Source organism: Acartia tonsa, chromosome 8 (genome assembly GCF_053477335.1).
Source record: "Acartia tonsa isolate MP-2025a chromosome 8, ASM5347733v1, whole genome shotgun sequence".
NCBI lineage: Eukaryota > Metazoa > Arthropoda > Copepoda > Calanoida > Acartiidae > Acartia > Acartia tonsa.
In genome coordinates this window covers 47,706,887-47,721,148 of record NC_137267.1, presented here as the reverse complement: position 1 = coordinate 47,721,148, position 14,262 = coordinate 47,706,887, and the positions used below count along the sequence as shown (strand labels likewise).

Here is a 14,262-nt window from a genome sequence, read left to right as displayed (position 1 = left end):
CTTAAAATTTGAAATTATAATATTTATCTTTTCTTGATAAAACTGTAAAATTAAGTTTAGTAATAATTTTTTTTTAATCCGCGAAAAATTCACAAAAACCACATGAAGGAGTGGTCAGAGGTTAATTGTACATAAAAGCAAAGTTGCTTAAAATTTAAAAATATGAAAGTGTTCTTTTGATGTTGAAACTGTAAAATGAAGTTTAGTAGTAATTGAAAAAAAAATCCGCGAAAATTCCCCCAAAACTGAGTATACACAAATAAGCAAACTTTTAGTTTTTGCATAGATAGACATTTCACATTTTACAATTTTTTCTGTAAAACCAATAGTTTTCGAGTTATTGAATTTTGAAATGTTTTGGGCCATTCTGGCCCACTGTGCAGCGGAAAAAATGCTAATTAATCGAAATACCCAGCGGAAAAAAAGCCAATGAATCGCAAATTTTCGCAAAATTAAAAAAATTGGGGGGGCGGGGGTTTGGGGGAAATTGCCTTAAATCACCACAGGACCAGTAGTTATATTCCCTGAAGAGTATAATCCGATCGGTTCAGTGGTTACCGTGATCTTAAGGGACAGACAGACGGAAAGACATCAAGCTACTTTGTATTATAGATGGCTAATATTAAATAAAGTGACGTAGGTAAAGAATCACTAAACCTTAATGAAAATAAAAAATAAAAAATTGCAAACTCTCAATCAAAACAATACTTTTACTGTGATAATATAGTATCTGCTATTGTAGGAATCACCATTTCAAGAAAAAGTTTATAAAGGCATGGAGAAGTTACCAATGATCAATAACAGTCACTTAATATTTGTACAGCAATTTTAGCATTTTTATTGTAATTCAAAAAATCATGGTTCAAATGAAAAAAAATCACAGCTAAGCCTTACATCACAGGGAGGGAGAGGATATTAAGGTGTTTACTGTTTATAACACTAGTCCCTTAAGTTTTATGATAATGTTTTCTTATTCGTTGGCTTAACAACTTTGGGGACTTTCATTGAATTCTGGTAGGTTGACTATTTAAGTTTGGTGTACGTGTCCAAACAATTTTAATCTACAGAAGGTTTAGTTTTGTGTATCATCAATTGGGATTGACATCAATATATTGACCATTGTCTTATCTCTTCAGACCCCTGGGTGAGAATACAAATAATAAACCCCCACTATTGATCATTTCATGCTAATGCATCACCCTTAGCCTAACTATTCCTACTCAACAGAAATAAAATATATATGGATATTATGACAGGGAAAAAATTGCCGTCAATTTAGGTTGCTAACATCCAAGCCAGCTGCGAGTTTCACTTTATTAGAGAATATGAAAATCTGGAGTAACATCCAAGTAATATTAAATACCATTTCCTTCTCTACGAAATGTTGAAAGATTATCTATACAGTAAAAAATAGGCTCCAACTTTCTATAAAAGAAAATATATGTTACTTGGACTGATTTTTATGGTAAAAAATATACCTAGTAGCTTTTTAATATATAGTCTTTTCTATATTTTTTTATCTTAAAATATTCAATTATTGGAAAAGTTTAAAAGGGTATCCCTTTAATTCTTCCCTTCCTTTTGACTTTTCAAATTTACAGGGTCAGTGCAGTCAAATAACAAATAAGACTTTTGGATCATGGAAAGAATACGAAGTTGCCGGTTTCATCGTATTTTCACAGTAGCTTTTGAAGGGTTATTTTTAGGTTAGGTTAGGTTAAGTAAATGTTAATGATTGCCCCGCAGGTCTAGAGCCCCCCGCAGGGGCTAAAAATAGGAGAAAGGCTACTGTGAAAAAACGACGAAACCGGAAACTTCGTTTTCTTTCCATGATCCAGACTTTTTATAAAACTAGATATTTTTCCTACATGGATCTGAAGAGACAGGACAATGGCCAATAAATTGATATACATCCCCAATGATGATTTACAAAATTACCCCTTCTGTAGATTACAAATAGTGGTTAAAACGTTTGAACTCAACTAAATGAGCAAATCAATCAAAATTTAACAGAGGTCCCCAAGGTCTTTATGCCAACGAATAAGAAAACGTTATTTTAAGACTTTGGGGACTAGTGTAATAAACAGCCTAATTCCCACACCCTTCCTGTTTTTTCTATCAATTTAGTGGTCTTTAAGCTTAAAATTCAAGTACCTACTGATAAAATAATGAAAGAGGTACTGTATGAAAAAATCTAATTACACATTTTAACTGATAAGTGACTTTATTTAATGGGTACCCCTGTATTAAGTCCTAGTGCACATTGAGTATAATAGAATTTGATTCTTTTACTGTTCAAAGAATAGGACTTGAATAAAACATTGGCAAATGAGTTTAATATCAGTTATATGAGAATAATGATTCATATTACATCAAAGTATAATGTTAGAAGCGAAGCATCTCTACAATTAAGTCCAAATAATGCCCTTAAACATTATCCTTTATTTAAGCAGTTTTGCAAAAAAATATACTTACAATTTTGTTTAGACTTGCATATTTATATTCAGTTTTGACATTCTACAAGTGTTAATGTTCGTTTGTTCTACCATTTCAGAGCTTCGCTTTTAAGCATGTTGTCTTCTTGTTAATTAGTATTCTCTAGATAGATTAATTTACTCTTTCCTAAATTCCTAAGTTGCAGTAAATCAATCTATTCTATTTAACTCTGTGGTATATTAACAGTGAAAGTTTCAGCTGCATTACTTTAATAGTTTAACATATTTAGACTCATATGAAAGGAATCTGATTGCATCCATAGAGGGAGGGGACATTAGGCTGTTTATTACACACGTCCTCAAAATTTATATTAACATATTCTTATTCGTTGGCTTTACAACTTTAGCGACTTATATTGATTGGCTGGTTCATAAGTTGAGTGTCCAAAATTTTAACCACTAAGTGTAATCTACAGAAGGAGTAATTTGAGTATTATCATTGGGGATGTACATCAATTTTTCGGGCATTGTCTTTTTCCTTTAGATCCCTGGATTGGACCCAATAGGTTTAAACAAAGTAAACAAGAAGATTTGAATTTTATAAAGTACATATATTTATTATAAGTTGTATCATTATTTGGCCATAATGATTACAAAACAGACCTAATATACTCACAAATTTTTTTTAAAAGCTCAAGTAATCAGTTTTGATATATCGGCTCACATGAAGGAGACTAGCACCGAAATCGAAGAATGAAGAAAGCTAGCACCAAATGTCTTAAAGTGAAGAAAGCTAGCACCTAATGTTTTGACCCTTCTTAATTGTATTATGTATTAATCCTATTATATAAAGTAGTAAGCGTTTTTTGTCTGTCCTGAAGGATCTCGCTAACCGCTGAACCGATATTGTTCTGCTTTACAGTGAAGCTTCTTAAAGGTCCTGGGAAGGTTTTAAACTATTTTTCGAGAGGGTGTTTTAACCCCCCTCTCCCCCAAAAAATAATTTTTATAACTCCTTGGAAACTCTAATTTAAGATAGTGCAGTGCCCCTAGAGGCTTCTAGGGGGCGTAGCCGCTAGTAATGCATAAATTTCTCCTCCCTCTTTCTCACACAAAATATGTCCCGGCCTAAAATCCCTCCTACTATTAGAAATCTTGTAAATCTTAAGGATGAAGAACCCTAGCACCAAATGGTGTAGAATGAAGGAAACTAGCACCGGTGCTAGTCTCCTTTATGTGAGCCGATATATCTATAGATTTCAAGTAAAATTGATAGGAATACTAAAATTTTGGTGTTAACTTTTATATTCATAAAAATACTTCTTTATACAAGTCTCTCATTGTTAAATAAACATATAATAATGGACGGACTTCAGTTTTTTTAGTGCATTAGTAAGATCAGTGAGAAGTATGACTGCACTACTTAGAAAATTTATCTCTACATTTCTTCAATAGGTCAACATATTTGGACCTGTGAAAGGCATTTGATTGCATTACAACTAGAATTAGATTCAACATGGAGGCCTAGAAATGGTTCAACATTGAATTATAAATTGAAAATAGTTAATGCATTGCACATAATTTTATTCTAAAAGAGAGCTTATTTTCTTTTTAAAAGCGAAGGTTTTCTATAATTATGGTCGGTCCGTCGCTTTTATGGATGTTGTCATCCTTGTTTAGATGAGCATCCACTAGTATTTGACATTAGGGATCTAAAGGAATAAGACAATGGTCAACAAAATTGATGTAATACATCCACAATGATGATATACAAAATACCCCTTCTTAATTACTTTTAGTGCTTGAACCCTTTGGACACACAACCAATGAACCAACCAATTAAAGTCCCCAAAGTTGTAAGGCTAAAAAATAAGAAATCTTTGGGGACTAGTGTAATAAACAGCCCAATGTCCTAACCCTCACTGAATTGACATAGTTGAGTAAAAGTATCTCTTGACATTAAATTAAAGACATTAGTCTCCAAAGTTCTAAAATAACATTTTTTTTGTTGGCTGAATAACTTTAGGGACTTTAATGGAATTTTGATTGGTTGGTTCATTAAGTTAATTATATGTCCATACGTTTCAACCACTAATTGTATTTAACAGAAGGGGTAAGTTTCTGTATCAACATTGTGGATGTACATAAATTTATCGGTTATTGTCTTATCCCTTTAGATCCCTGTGTTAATGGTATGTATAAATAAACATATTCGAATTGTGAAAAGCATTTGATTGTATTTTACATTTTTACATTTTGAGCTAGACATTTTATAAGGCTTATGACAGTAATCTTGGGATAAAGGATGTCATTGCTATTAAATCGGGTAATGTCTTAGTAATTTCCAAAAAATGTTGTGGGTGCCTCTTGGGGTGGGGAGAGGGGGGGTTAAACGCCCTTTCCCCCATCCCTGGTGAATCGTTGTACACGCCACTGCTTTAAATTTGTTTTATTCCAATCTCATTGAATTCATACACATTATACAATTATTAGACGTATGGAGAAAAGTGAGTAGTAAATTATATCTAGATCTTCTAAATTTAATTCCTTCATTATATCTTTGACAGAACAAATTATCACACTATACAATACATTGCTTTCGTTGTTCTAAAATCTAATTTATTATATTGGCAACATGTACTGTATTTGAATTCAGAAATGTAGAAATCAAGAATAACAATACCCAAAATAGCAAACCCTTATAAAAATTGGGAAATATACAAACAGAAAACTTAAATCAAGAATATAAAAGAAATGTTCGATGTTCTCATTTATATTTATTCTATTCGTTCGGGGACCATTTAAATTCAGAATAGTTCAATAAACAACCAGTTTTTGTAAAGCAAAGCTTTTCTAAAACGCTCTATACGTCCGTCCGTCACAACTCTTTTTGACAATTTAGGCATGTTTTAAGCTCATTTTTCTATCAATACATTACTGTTAAATTAAGATAATAATATATTTTTAGTTGGATCTTACACAAGATTTCCATGTTCTCTTTTTAAATGAAACTTGCAGCGGGCTAAAATAACGATTCCTCCCTTCCACTCACTTTACTCCATCCTCACCTCTCCTTCTGGATGAAGGAACTGTCGACCAACGAGTTTCATATAAGCAAGCTAAATAGTTGACAATTTTTCCCCTGTAATAATATCCATTATATTCTAAATCCATTTAAAAGAGACAAAGTTAAACAGATAGATTTAGGCGACTGTCTGCTGCAAGAATATAAATAACTCAATGGCAACTTTTTATCATTTTGTTTGCATAAAATTGCAATCATTTAGAGAAACTTTTTCGCTTTTTATATTTTATCTGCTAAATATTGTTCACCAATTTAAAAAAAAACTATGTATTTAAAAAAGAACTTATGAGGCATGATAGGGAGTGAATATTGAATTTTTACAAGATTGCTTTTAAAAAAAAAATGCTTAAAAACTTAAGACTTAAGTTGGAAGCGCTGGAAATGTCATGTATGACGTCATAAAATACGTCTATTACCAATATCTTTTTAGAGGTTTCTTTCACACTCATCCACTCATCACTATTTTATAGACGTATCTTTATAAATTCACACAGACACTTTCCAGCGCTTCCTTAAGTTGATCAATATTTGCATTTAACTTATACTTGTTTGTTTAGAAGCCTCTAAATAAACAAAAGCCTCTCCTTAGCCAATATATGATGTAGATATAATACTGAATACAAGTGTCAGTTGGTAAATAAGGAAATAGCATGCCAGGGAGGGAGGGGATAGTGGGCTGTTTATTACAATAGTCCCCAAAGTTTTATAATAACGTTTTCTTATTGGTTGGTTTTATAACTTTGGAGACTTAAGTGAATTTTGATTGGTTGGTTTATTAAGTGTCCAAACGTTTCAGAATGAATAAGTTTGTCGTTTGTGTATCATCATTGGGGATGTATTTCAATTTATCGGCCATTGTCTTATCCCTTCAGATCCCTGGCCTAGCATGCTCATCTTTGCATTCTGGTAGGATACTACAGCAGTTTAGTTTTTTTGCATACTTTTTAAACTAAAGGTATTTGTCGGAACAGCGAAAGTGTCATGTGTGAAATAAAAAAAACACGTCAATTATCCATCTCTTTTTTAGGGGTTTCCTTGCCCCTTCTCCTCTCATCCTTCCTTTTTATACGTATTTTTATGACGTCACACATGATACTTGTTTTTACAAGAATAGCCAATTTTCTTAGGGATCTAAAGGGATAAGACAATGGCCGATAAATTTATATACATCCCCAATGATGATACACAAAATTAACCCTTCTGTAGATTAAAATAAGTGGTTGAAACATTTAAACATTTAAACTTGATGATTCAACCAATCAAAATTCACTAAAGTCCCCAAAGCTATTAAGTTAACGAATAAGTAGACGTTATTATAAAACTTTGGGAACTATAAAAAGGTTCATTATCCCCTCTCTCTCTGGTTAATTGGTCTGTTAAATCTAATTGCAGTCACAAGTTAAAGTTAGAATAATTTGAAATACTTGGTGTCCCTTATTATTTTGTGAATGCAAGCATCTAAATGAAGATAGGACACAATTCCAATTTATAGTAAATCATCCTAACTATCTCTTTATATCATTATATATATTTATACAGAATAATTTAGCTGCAAATTGCTGTTCACTTTAATAGTATCTAAATTGATAAGACAATGGCAGATAAATTGATGTACATCCCTAATGATAAAACACAAAATTACCCATGTAGATTAAAATTAGTGGTTTAATGACTGGCAGACCGACGGACAAGGAAGAAATGTGATTTTCCCTATAGCTATACGGTTCTTGTGATGGTTTTTGTCTATTTGTCTAGCCCCTAGAGGCTAGGTTCGTAGCTGCGCTAATGTATAATAAGGATGTACGTACGTACCTGTATTGTTTCATCATTGTCCCTGTCATAGTACTCTGCACCGGGCATTGGACAAAAAGCTGCAGGGGCCTAAAAAAATCAAGTTTTGTTAGCCCCTTTTCTTCCAGTGACTACAACCTGTTTTACCGAAGGATCTCGCTAACTGCTGAACCGATATAGTTCTCCTTTACAATGTAGCTTCTCATGAGGTCATAAAGCGGGGGGCTCTAAACCTGCGGGGCCAATCACCTAACCCAATATAACCAAACTTAAAATAACCTACAAAAAGCCATTTTAAAAATACGACGAATCGCCCTTTAAGGGGCGTTGCCACGAAAGGAAGTTTTCCCGAAATCCTTATACTAAAGTAACAGGATGTTTGTCTGTGTGTCTGTCTATTTTCCTGGGTGGTGGGACACCCCCAACCCCCAAAAAATGAAAAATCTCCCCAAAAATTTTTTTAAAAAATTTTATATCGAAAATAAAAAATGAGGGGGGGAGCACCCCCTCCCCCAATAAAATTTTTTTTTTACTTTTTCTTTTAAAATCTAAAATAAGAAATAGGGTTATTAAATTCGACTCTCTCCTCCTCAAGTAGCCGAAAGTTATAAATAAAAAGAAAAACTTTCACATTTTTCTCTTAAAAAAACAAATTTTATCATTTGAAGAAAAAAAATTAACAACAGCGTTAGGAAAATAAAGGATTAATTAATCTTCCACAAAATATTCTTTTTTAAAAAGTATTATCAATTTGGCTTCAACTAACGGTTACGCCCTAGGAGGCCTCTAGGGACACTTGAGAGGGGGGGGGGGAGTGAATTCGACAACCCAAAATACTATCCTCCAAAATCGATTTTAATCTTCCAAGAACCTATAAGTAGCTACACTGCAAAGGAGAACCATATCGTTTTGGCGGTTAACGAGATTCTTCGCTTCAGACTAAAAAAGCTTACAACTTTATATAATAGGATTATATAAGGATTGGTCTGTAATCCTAATCCTTTCTAACTTTGTGAATCTTTGTTGAAAAAAAGTTGGAATCTAAAGGGATATGACAATGGCAAATAAATTAACTTACAACTAAATAACATATAATGATAAACAAAATTACCCCTTCTGTAGATTACACTAAGTTGTTAAAATGTTTAGACACTCAACTTAATGAAACAACCAATCAAAATTTGATAAAAGTCCCCAAAGTTGTTCAGCTCAATATCCCCTTCTTCCCTGGAAAAAAAAGTTTAAAGCCCTTCTTACTGACTTCTTTATAAGCTTTTTACACACTTTTATAATATTTTTATACCCCCCTTTTCTCACACTTTTGTAATATTCTTTCCAGTATAGCTTAATATCTGCTAGATAATTTGCGAAAACAAGAAAATCACGAAACCTTAAAGAAGTATGTTTATATCTATTAAAAGCATTACCGACAGAGTAGGACAAAACAATGCATAGATCAGTTGCGCATATGTCATAGGAATCTTCACTAAAAATTTCAGCTGTCTATTTCTAACAAATACAGTGAAAATTATTATTTTCCCATAGCGTTACAGACAGACGGACAGATAAAAATATTATAGAGTAGCCTAGCTACTAGAAATATTTTAAAAAACTTAATAATTTGTGTGGCTGTTAATAAAACAATTCGCTCCATTTTCAAGCAATTTGTGGAAAAACATAAAAATAGCCACAAACCTGCTAAAAACCAGTCCGACCGCCATGGATGTTTTAAAGTTAATTATGCTAAATAATGGTGGGAATGTTCACAAAAAGTTTCAGTCTTCTATCTTAAATAGGAGCCAAGAAAATCACGTTTCTCCCAATTCGTGTCTAACGGACGGAGAACATTTGAATTATAAAGTAGCTTCGCTAATAAAAAACTTACAGCTGCATATGCATGATGGATAATTTGTGTGGCTGTTAATAAAACAATTCGCTCCATTTTGCACCAAAACACTCCTCCTCCTCAATAAAATTGCGTGCAAATTCTGGTTAAACTTCTGGGTGTGCAAAAATGTCCTAATTTATGTGTGCATCATACACTACACACACACACACAATTTTTTTGCGCAATTTTCACAACTCAATGTTTTTCATGGATTTTTTTTGTTTGTGTTTGACTGTTTGAGTTTTATGCGGATTTTTTTCACAACATTTTTTTTTCTGAAATTTATATTTGAAAATTAATCATGATTTGTGAATACTTAACCAGGAAGGGAGGGGACAATGGGCTGTTTATTATACTAGTCCCCAAAGTTCTATCATAGCGTTTTCTTATTCGTTGGTATTACGGCTTTGGGTACTTTTTTTGTTGGTTTGTTTGTTCATTAAGTTAAGTGTATAATCATTGAAGATGTACAACAATTTATTGGCCATAGTCTTATCCATTTAGATTCCTGATTTTACCTAGAAAATGATTAAATATGCATTGATGTCAGGGATTTAAAGGGATAAGACAAAGGACGATAAATTGATGTACATTTTTCATCCCCAATGATGAAATTACCCCTTCTGTAGATTTTAATTAGTGGTTGATTGTTGAAACGTTTTGACACTCCTCTTAAAGATCCAACCAATCAAAATTCAATAAAAGTCTCCAAAGTTGTTGAGTCTTCAAATAAGAAAACGTTATTATAAAACTTTGGGGACTTGTGTAATAAACAGCTCAATGTCCCCAATAATGTTTTGAAATATATAGAAGCTGTTTGTTTAATTAAACAAAATTCATTTAGATTTACATAGACAAGAACAAGGATGCCAACATTCATAGGTAGCAAAGCACAAAGAAATCATAGATGGGAATACGGACATATTTTTCACATATTTTTTTTTAAAGCGAAGCTTTTCTATATTTAGGGTCGGTCCGTCCGTACGTCCGTAACGGATAGCTTTTTTTGTTAATTTAGGCATGTTAAATTTGTACTATCGATTTCAAACTTTGCATGTTGATTCCTGTAGTAGTTAGGTACGATTTAGAAAGCGTAGCAACTCTAGAATCATTTCCAGAATGTCCGTACGTCCATTTTAAACATGTTGATTTTTTTACTTTTTTAATAACAATTTTTTATGTGATAAAATCATCCGATTGATCTGATTTTTTGATTACTGATTCCTATTACAATAAGGTACAATATTATGAGCAAAGCATCTCTATAATCAAGTATTAAAAATGTCAGTATGTCCTTAAACGGAATTCTGAATTTAAGAAGTTTTGCAACAAATTTACATATAATTTTGTCAAACCTTATATTTTCATATTTTGTATATTCAGCTCTGACACTCAACAAAAGTTAATGTTCGTCTGTCGTATCGTTTCAGAGCTTTGCTTTTATGAATGTTGTCATCCATGTTACATTTTGTATTATGACTGACAAATAAAGTCAATTTTATAATGAATGCTAATTGATATAGAAAATCTTCACAAAAAATAGCCATATATCTTGAATAACAACTGAGAAAACCACTTTTCCTCCACAGAGGAATGTCGGACAGACAAAGTGAATTATAAAGTAGCCACGCTACTAAAAATATTTCAATTAACATATGTAAATTATTCAATAAATTGTAAATATTAGTTTAGACTAAAGCTTTTTGTAAGTATGAAGTCTGTTGCATAGTTTCATTGATAGATAGGATTAGTAAATTATTAGTAAGCAATAATCATAAAGTTTATTAAAAATTCAGTTTTTAAATGACGATTTCAATGAGGCTTACACGCGGCTGCCGAGCCTTGAGAATTGTAGTCTTTTTCACTAGGCACCCACCTCCGTTGTCATCACTTTCAATCAGGAATGGAGGGGACATTGGGCTGTTTATTACACTAGTCTCTAAAGTTTTATAAGTCTTATTCGCTGGCTTACCAACTTTGGGGACTTTATTTAATTTTGACTGGTTGGTTCATTAAGTTGAGTGTCAAAACGTTACATCCACTGAGTGTAAAGCGGGGTAATTTAGGTATTATCTTTAAGGAAGTATATCAACTTATAGGCCATTGTCTTATCCCTTTAGATCCCTGCTTATACACATATGAAAGTTAAACTGTGACTACTACAAATATCTACTATAAATATGAGTATTAATGTGCATGTTACACACACTTACATAAAAAGAGGCTTGTATTCAAACAAATAATAGTTATTTCTCGCATCGTATTATAAACAGCTTTCCGCGGATATAGAATGTACAATTATAAGATTAAAACAAGTTTTTTTAGCCACGAGATGCCGATGCCGAAGGCACGGGCTAAAAAACTGGTTTTAATCTTATGATTGTACATTTTTTTGTTCCTATTCACCGGATTCGAATGAATACGAGAAATAATATTATATCCTGACCGACAATGATTTTATTACAGAGTAAAGGCTTATTTTTTAAAGCATATGTTTCAGTGCTTTCCTTTAAAATGCTTATTGAGCACTGGCCTACCCCCAAATTTTATAATTAAATTGGAAATAAGAGGATGTGGGTTATTTTTTTTCTTTCATATGCCCAACACCTCCGGAGGCTTATAACCCGCAGGGCTTCCCAGGACACAATATAACCTAACCTAACATTAAGTAATAAACTAACAAACAAAAACTACCACCTAGCCCCTTATTTTTAGATTTTTTCAAATAAGGGGGTGAGGGTTCTGAGCTCGACTATACACTTTAAGAGAAATGACCCAGATTGTCGAAATGGATTTAGGACAAATTTGCCCCTTCGAAATTTTTTTTTAGAATGTTTATTTCTTTCCTTTTGCATATGTGCGTGAGTGTGTGTGTATGTGTGTGTTTGTCTGTGTTTGTGTGAGTGTGTGAATATGATTTTGAGTAGTTAAATACATGCAGATTTCACATTAAACAAGGATAACAACATCCAAATTGATATTCTGCTTTAACACTCTGGAAGTGTACAAGTTCGTTTGTTCTACCGTTTGATATCAGAGCTTAGCTTTTATGGATGCTGTCAACCTTGTTAAAGATACATTTAGATCAGGGCTAAGACAATGGAAGATAGATTGATGTATATCCCCAATCATAATACACAAAATTACACGTTCTTGAGATTACAAATAGTGGTTGAAACGTTTGGACAATCAAAATTTAATATTAGTCCCCAAAGTTGTTAGGCCAACAAAGAAGAAAACGGTATTATAAAACTTTGGGGACTAGTTTAATAAACAGTCAAATGTCCCCTCCCTCCCTGCATTGGAATATTTAAAATGAAGCCACTATAGAAAGGATGAAACACAAATAAACAAACAAACAAATGTGTGTCTGTAGCAAAGGATCTCGCTAATATTTTATAGTGTAGCTTTTCATAGCAGAGAGGAAAGACATTGGGCTGTTTATTACGTCACTAGTCCCCAAAGTTTTATGATAACGTTTTCTCATGGTTCAACAACTTTGGGGACTTTCATTGAATATGTATTTTGTGGTTCATCAAGTTAAGTGTTGTAATGATTCAACCACTAATTGTTATCTAAAGAGTGGCAATTTTGTGTATTATTATTAGAGATGCACATCAATTTATCGGCCATTGTCTTATCCCTTTAGATCCCTGGTATATGTAAATATTTATTGACGCATATATAATTAGCGTATATTTTCAATTTATCGGCCATTGTCTCCCTTTAGATCTCTGGCATGTAAATGTTTATTGACGCATATATCAGCGTGTATTTCTAAACTACTAGAGGCAGAATAACTTAGTAGCTTCAATATATTGGGTATTATTTCCCCAAAACAGCCAATTATAAAAATAGCGATTTTTATATAAAAATTAATTTGAAAAAAAACAGGAGAATCAGAAAAAAATTTAATATTTGAATTTGATAAGTAATGTTTATAGTTATAAAATTAATTACAATTCTAGCATGGCTTCGAAAACGAAACCACGAATATTAAAATTAAGTTAATACCTACCAGTTTTGTTAGCCTGGGCCTTAGGCCACTATTGTTTATAAAAGTTTTTAAATTAGAAATATAACTTTAGTCATTTTAATAAACTTTGACCAGAACTGTTTTTCTTGGAAATATTTTATCCAATTTTTTTTATTTTCAGATGTTTTTTTTGTTTTTATGTAGTTTTGTGGATACTGTATTTGAAATGAAATCAACATGAAATTTCCATAAAGATTTGGAGCAATATTTTCACAACATATATAGCTTTGACATAGAGTAAACAACACAAGAGTAAACATATATACTTTAACATGGAGTAACTAATAAAAGAGTAACTCAGGGATCTAAAAGGATAAGACAATGGCCGATAAATTGATACACATTCCAATTGATGATACAAAAAAGTAAGGAAAAGCTTTACTGTAAAGGAGAACCATATCTGTTCAGAAAATAAGCTTACTACTTTATATAATATGATTATGAATATATATGAACTTTGTCTACTCTATAAAAGTTACTCTTTGCAACTTGTAAGCTGTGTAAGATGTTATCATCCATTTTAAACTGCGGGTTACAATCAATGAGGGAGGGGACATTGGGCTGTTTATTACACTAGTCCCCAAAGTTTTATGATATCTTTGGGGACTTTTGTTGAATTCTGATTGGTTGATTCATTAAATTGAGTGTCCAAATGTTCCAACCGACAATTGTAATCTACAGAAGGGGCAATTTTGTGTATCATCATGTGTAAGATGTTATCATCCATTTTAAACTGCGGGTTACAATCAGTGCAGTATGGCTTCGAAACCGATTAATATCCGCTGGATTAGAACCGGTATTAAGACATACGTAAAACTTATGTATATCATCGTATTACAAACAATTTTCTACAAATATTAAAATAAACATTACAAGTTAATGCTATTTTTATTAGGCAGGGCCATAAGTTTTAACTAGTTTTAATCCTATAGTTTTTCATTTTATTATCCTCAGAAAGCTGTCTACAATACGATGCGATAAATTACTATTAAACTGCGGGTTACAATCAGAAAAAGGAATAGTTATT

The 14,262-nt window shown here is 32.3% G+C and overlaps 1 protein-coding gene across 1 annotated transcript in view; it reads right to left on the bottom strand.

The window, feature by feature from the left end:
• The window catches only part of LOC145327151 (uncharacterized), a 28,901-nt gene extending 19,431 nt beyond the window's left edge, over positions 1–9,470 (bottom strand). The window contains exons 1-2 of the mRNA XM_080170718.1: positions 9,197–9,470; positions 7,333–7,401 (exon numbers count right to left, since the gene is read on the bottom strand). Of these exons, the coding sequence (XP_080026844.1) occupies positions 7,333–7,401; positions 9,197–9,253 (126 nt within the window). The 5' untranslated portion in view covers positions 9,254–9,470. The remainder of the gene's footprint in view (positions 1–7,332; positions 7,402–9,196) is intronic.
• Positions 9,471–14,262: the final 4,792 nt, after the last annotated feature.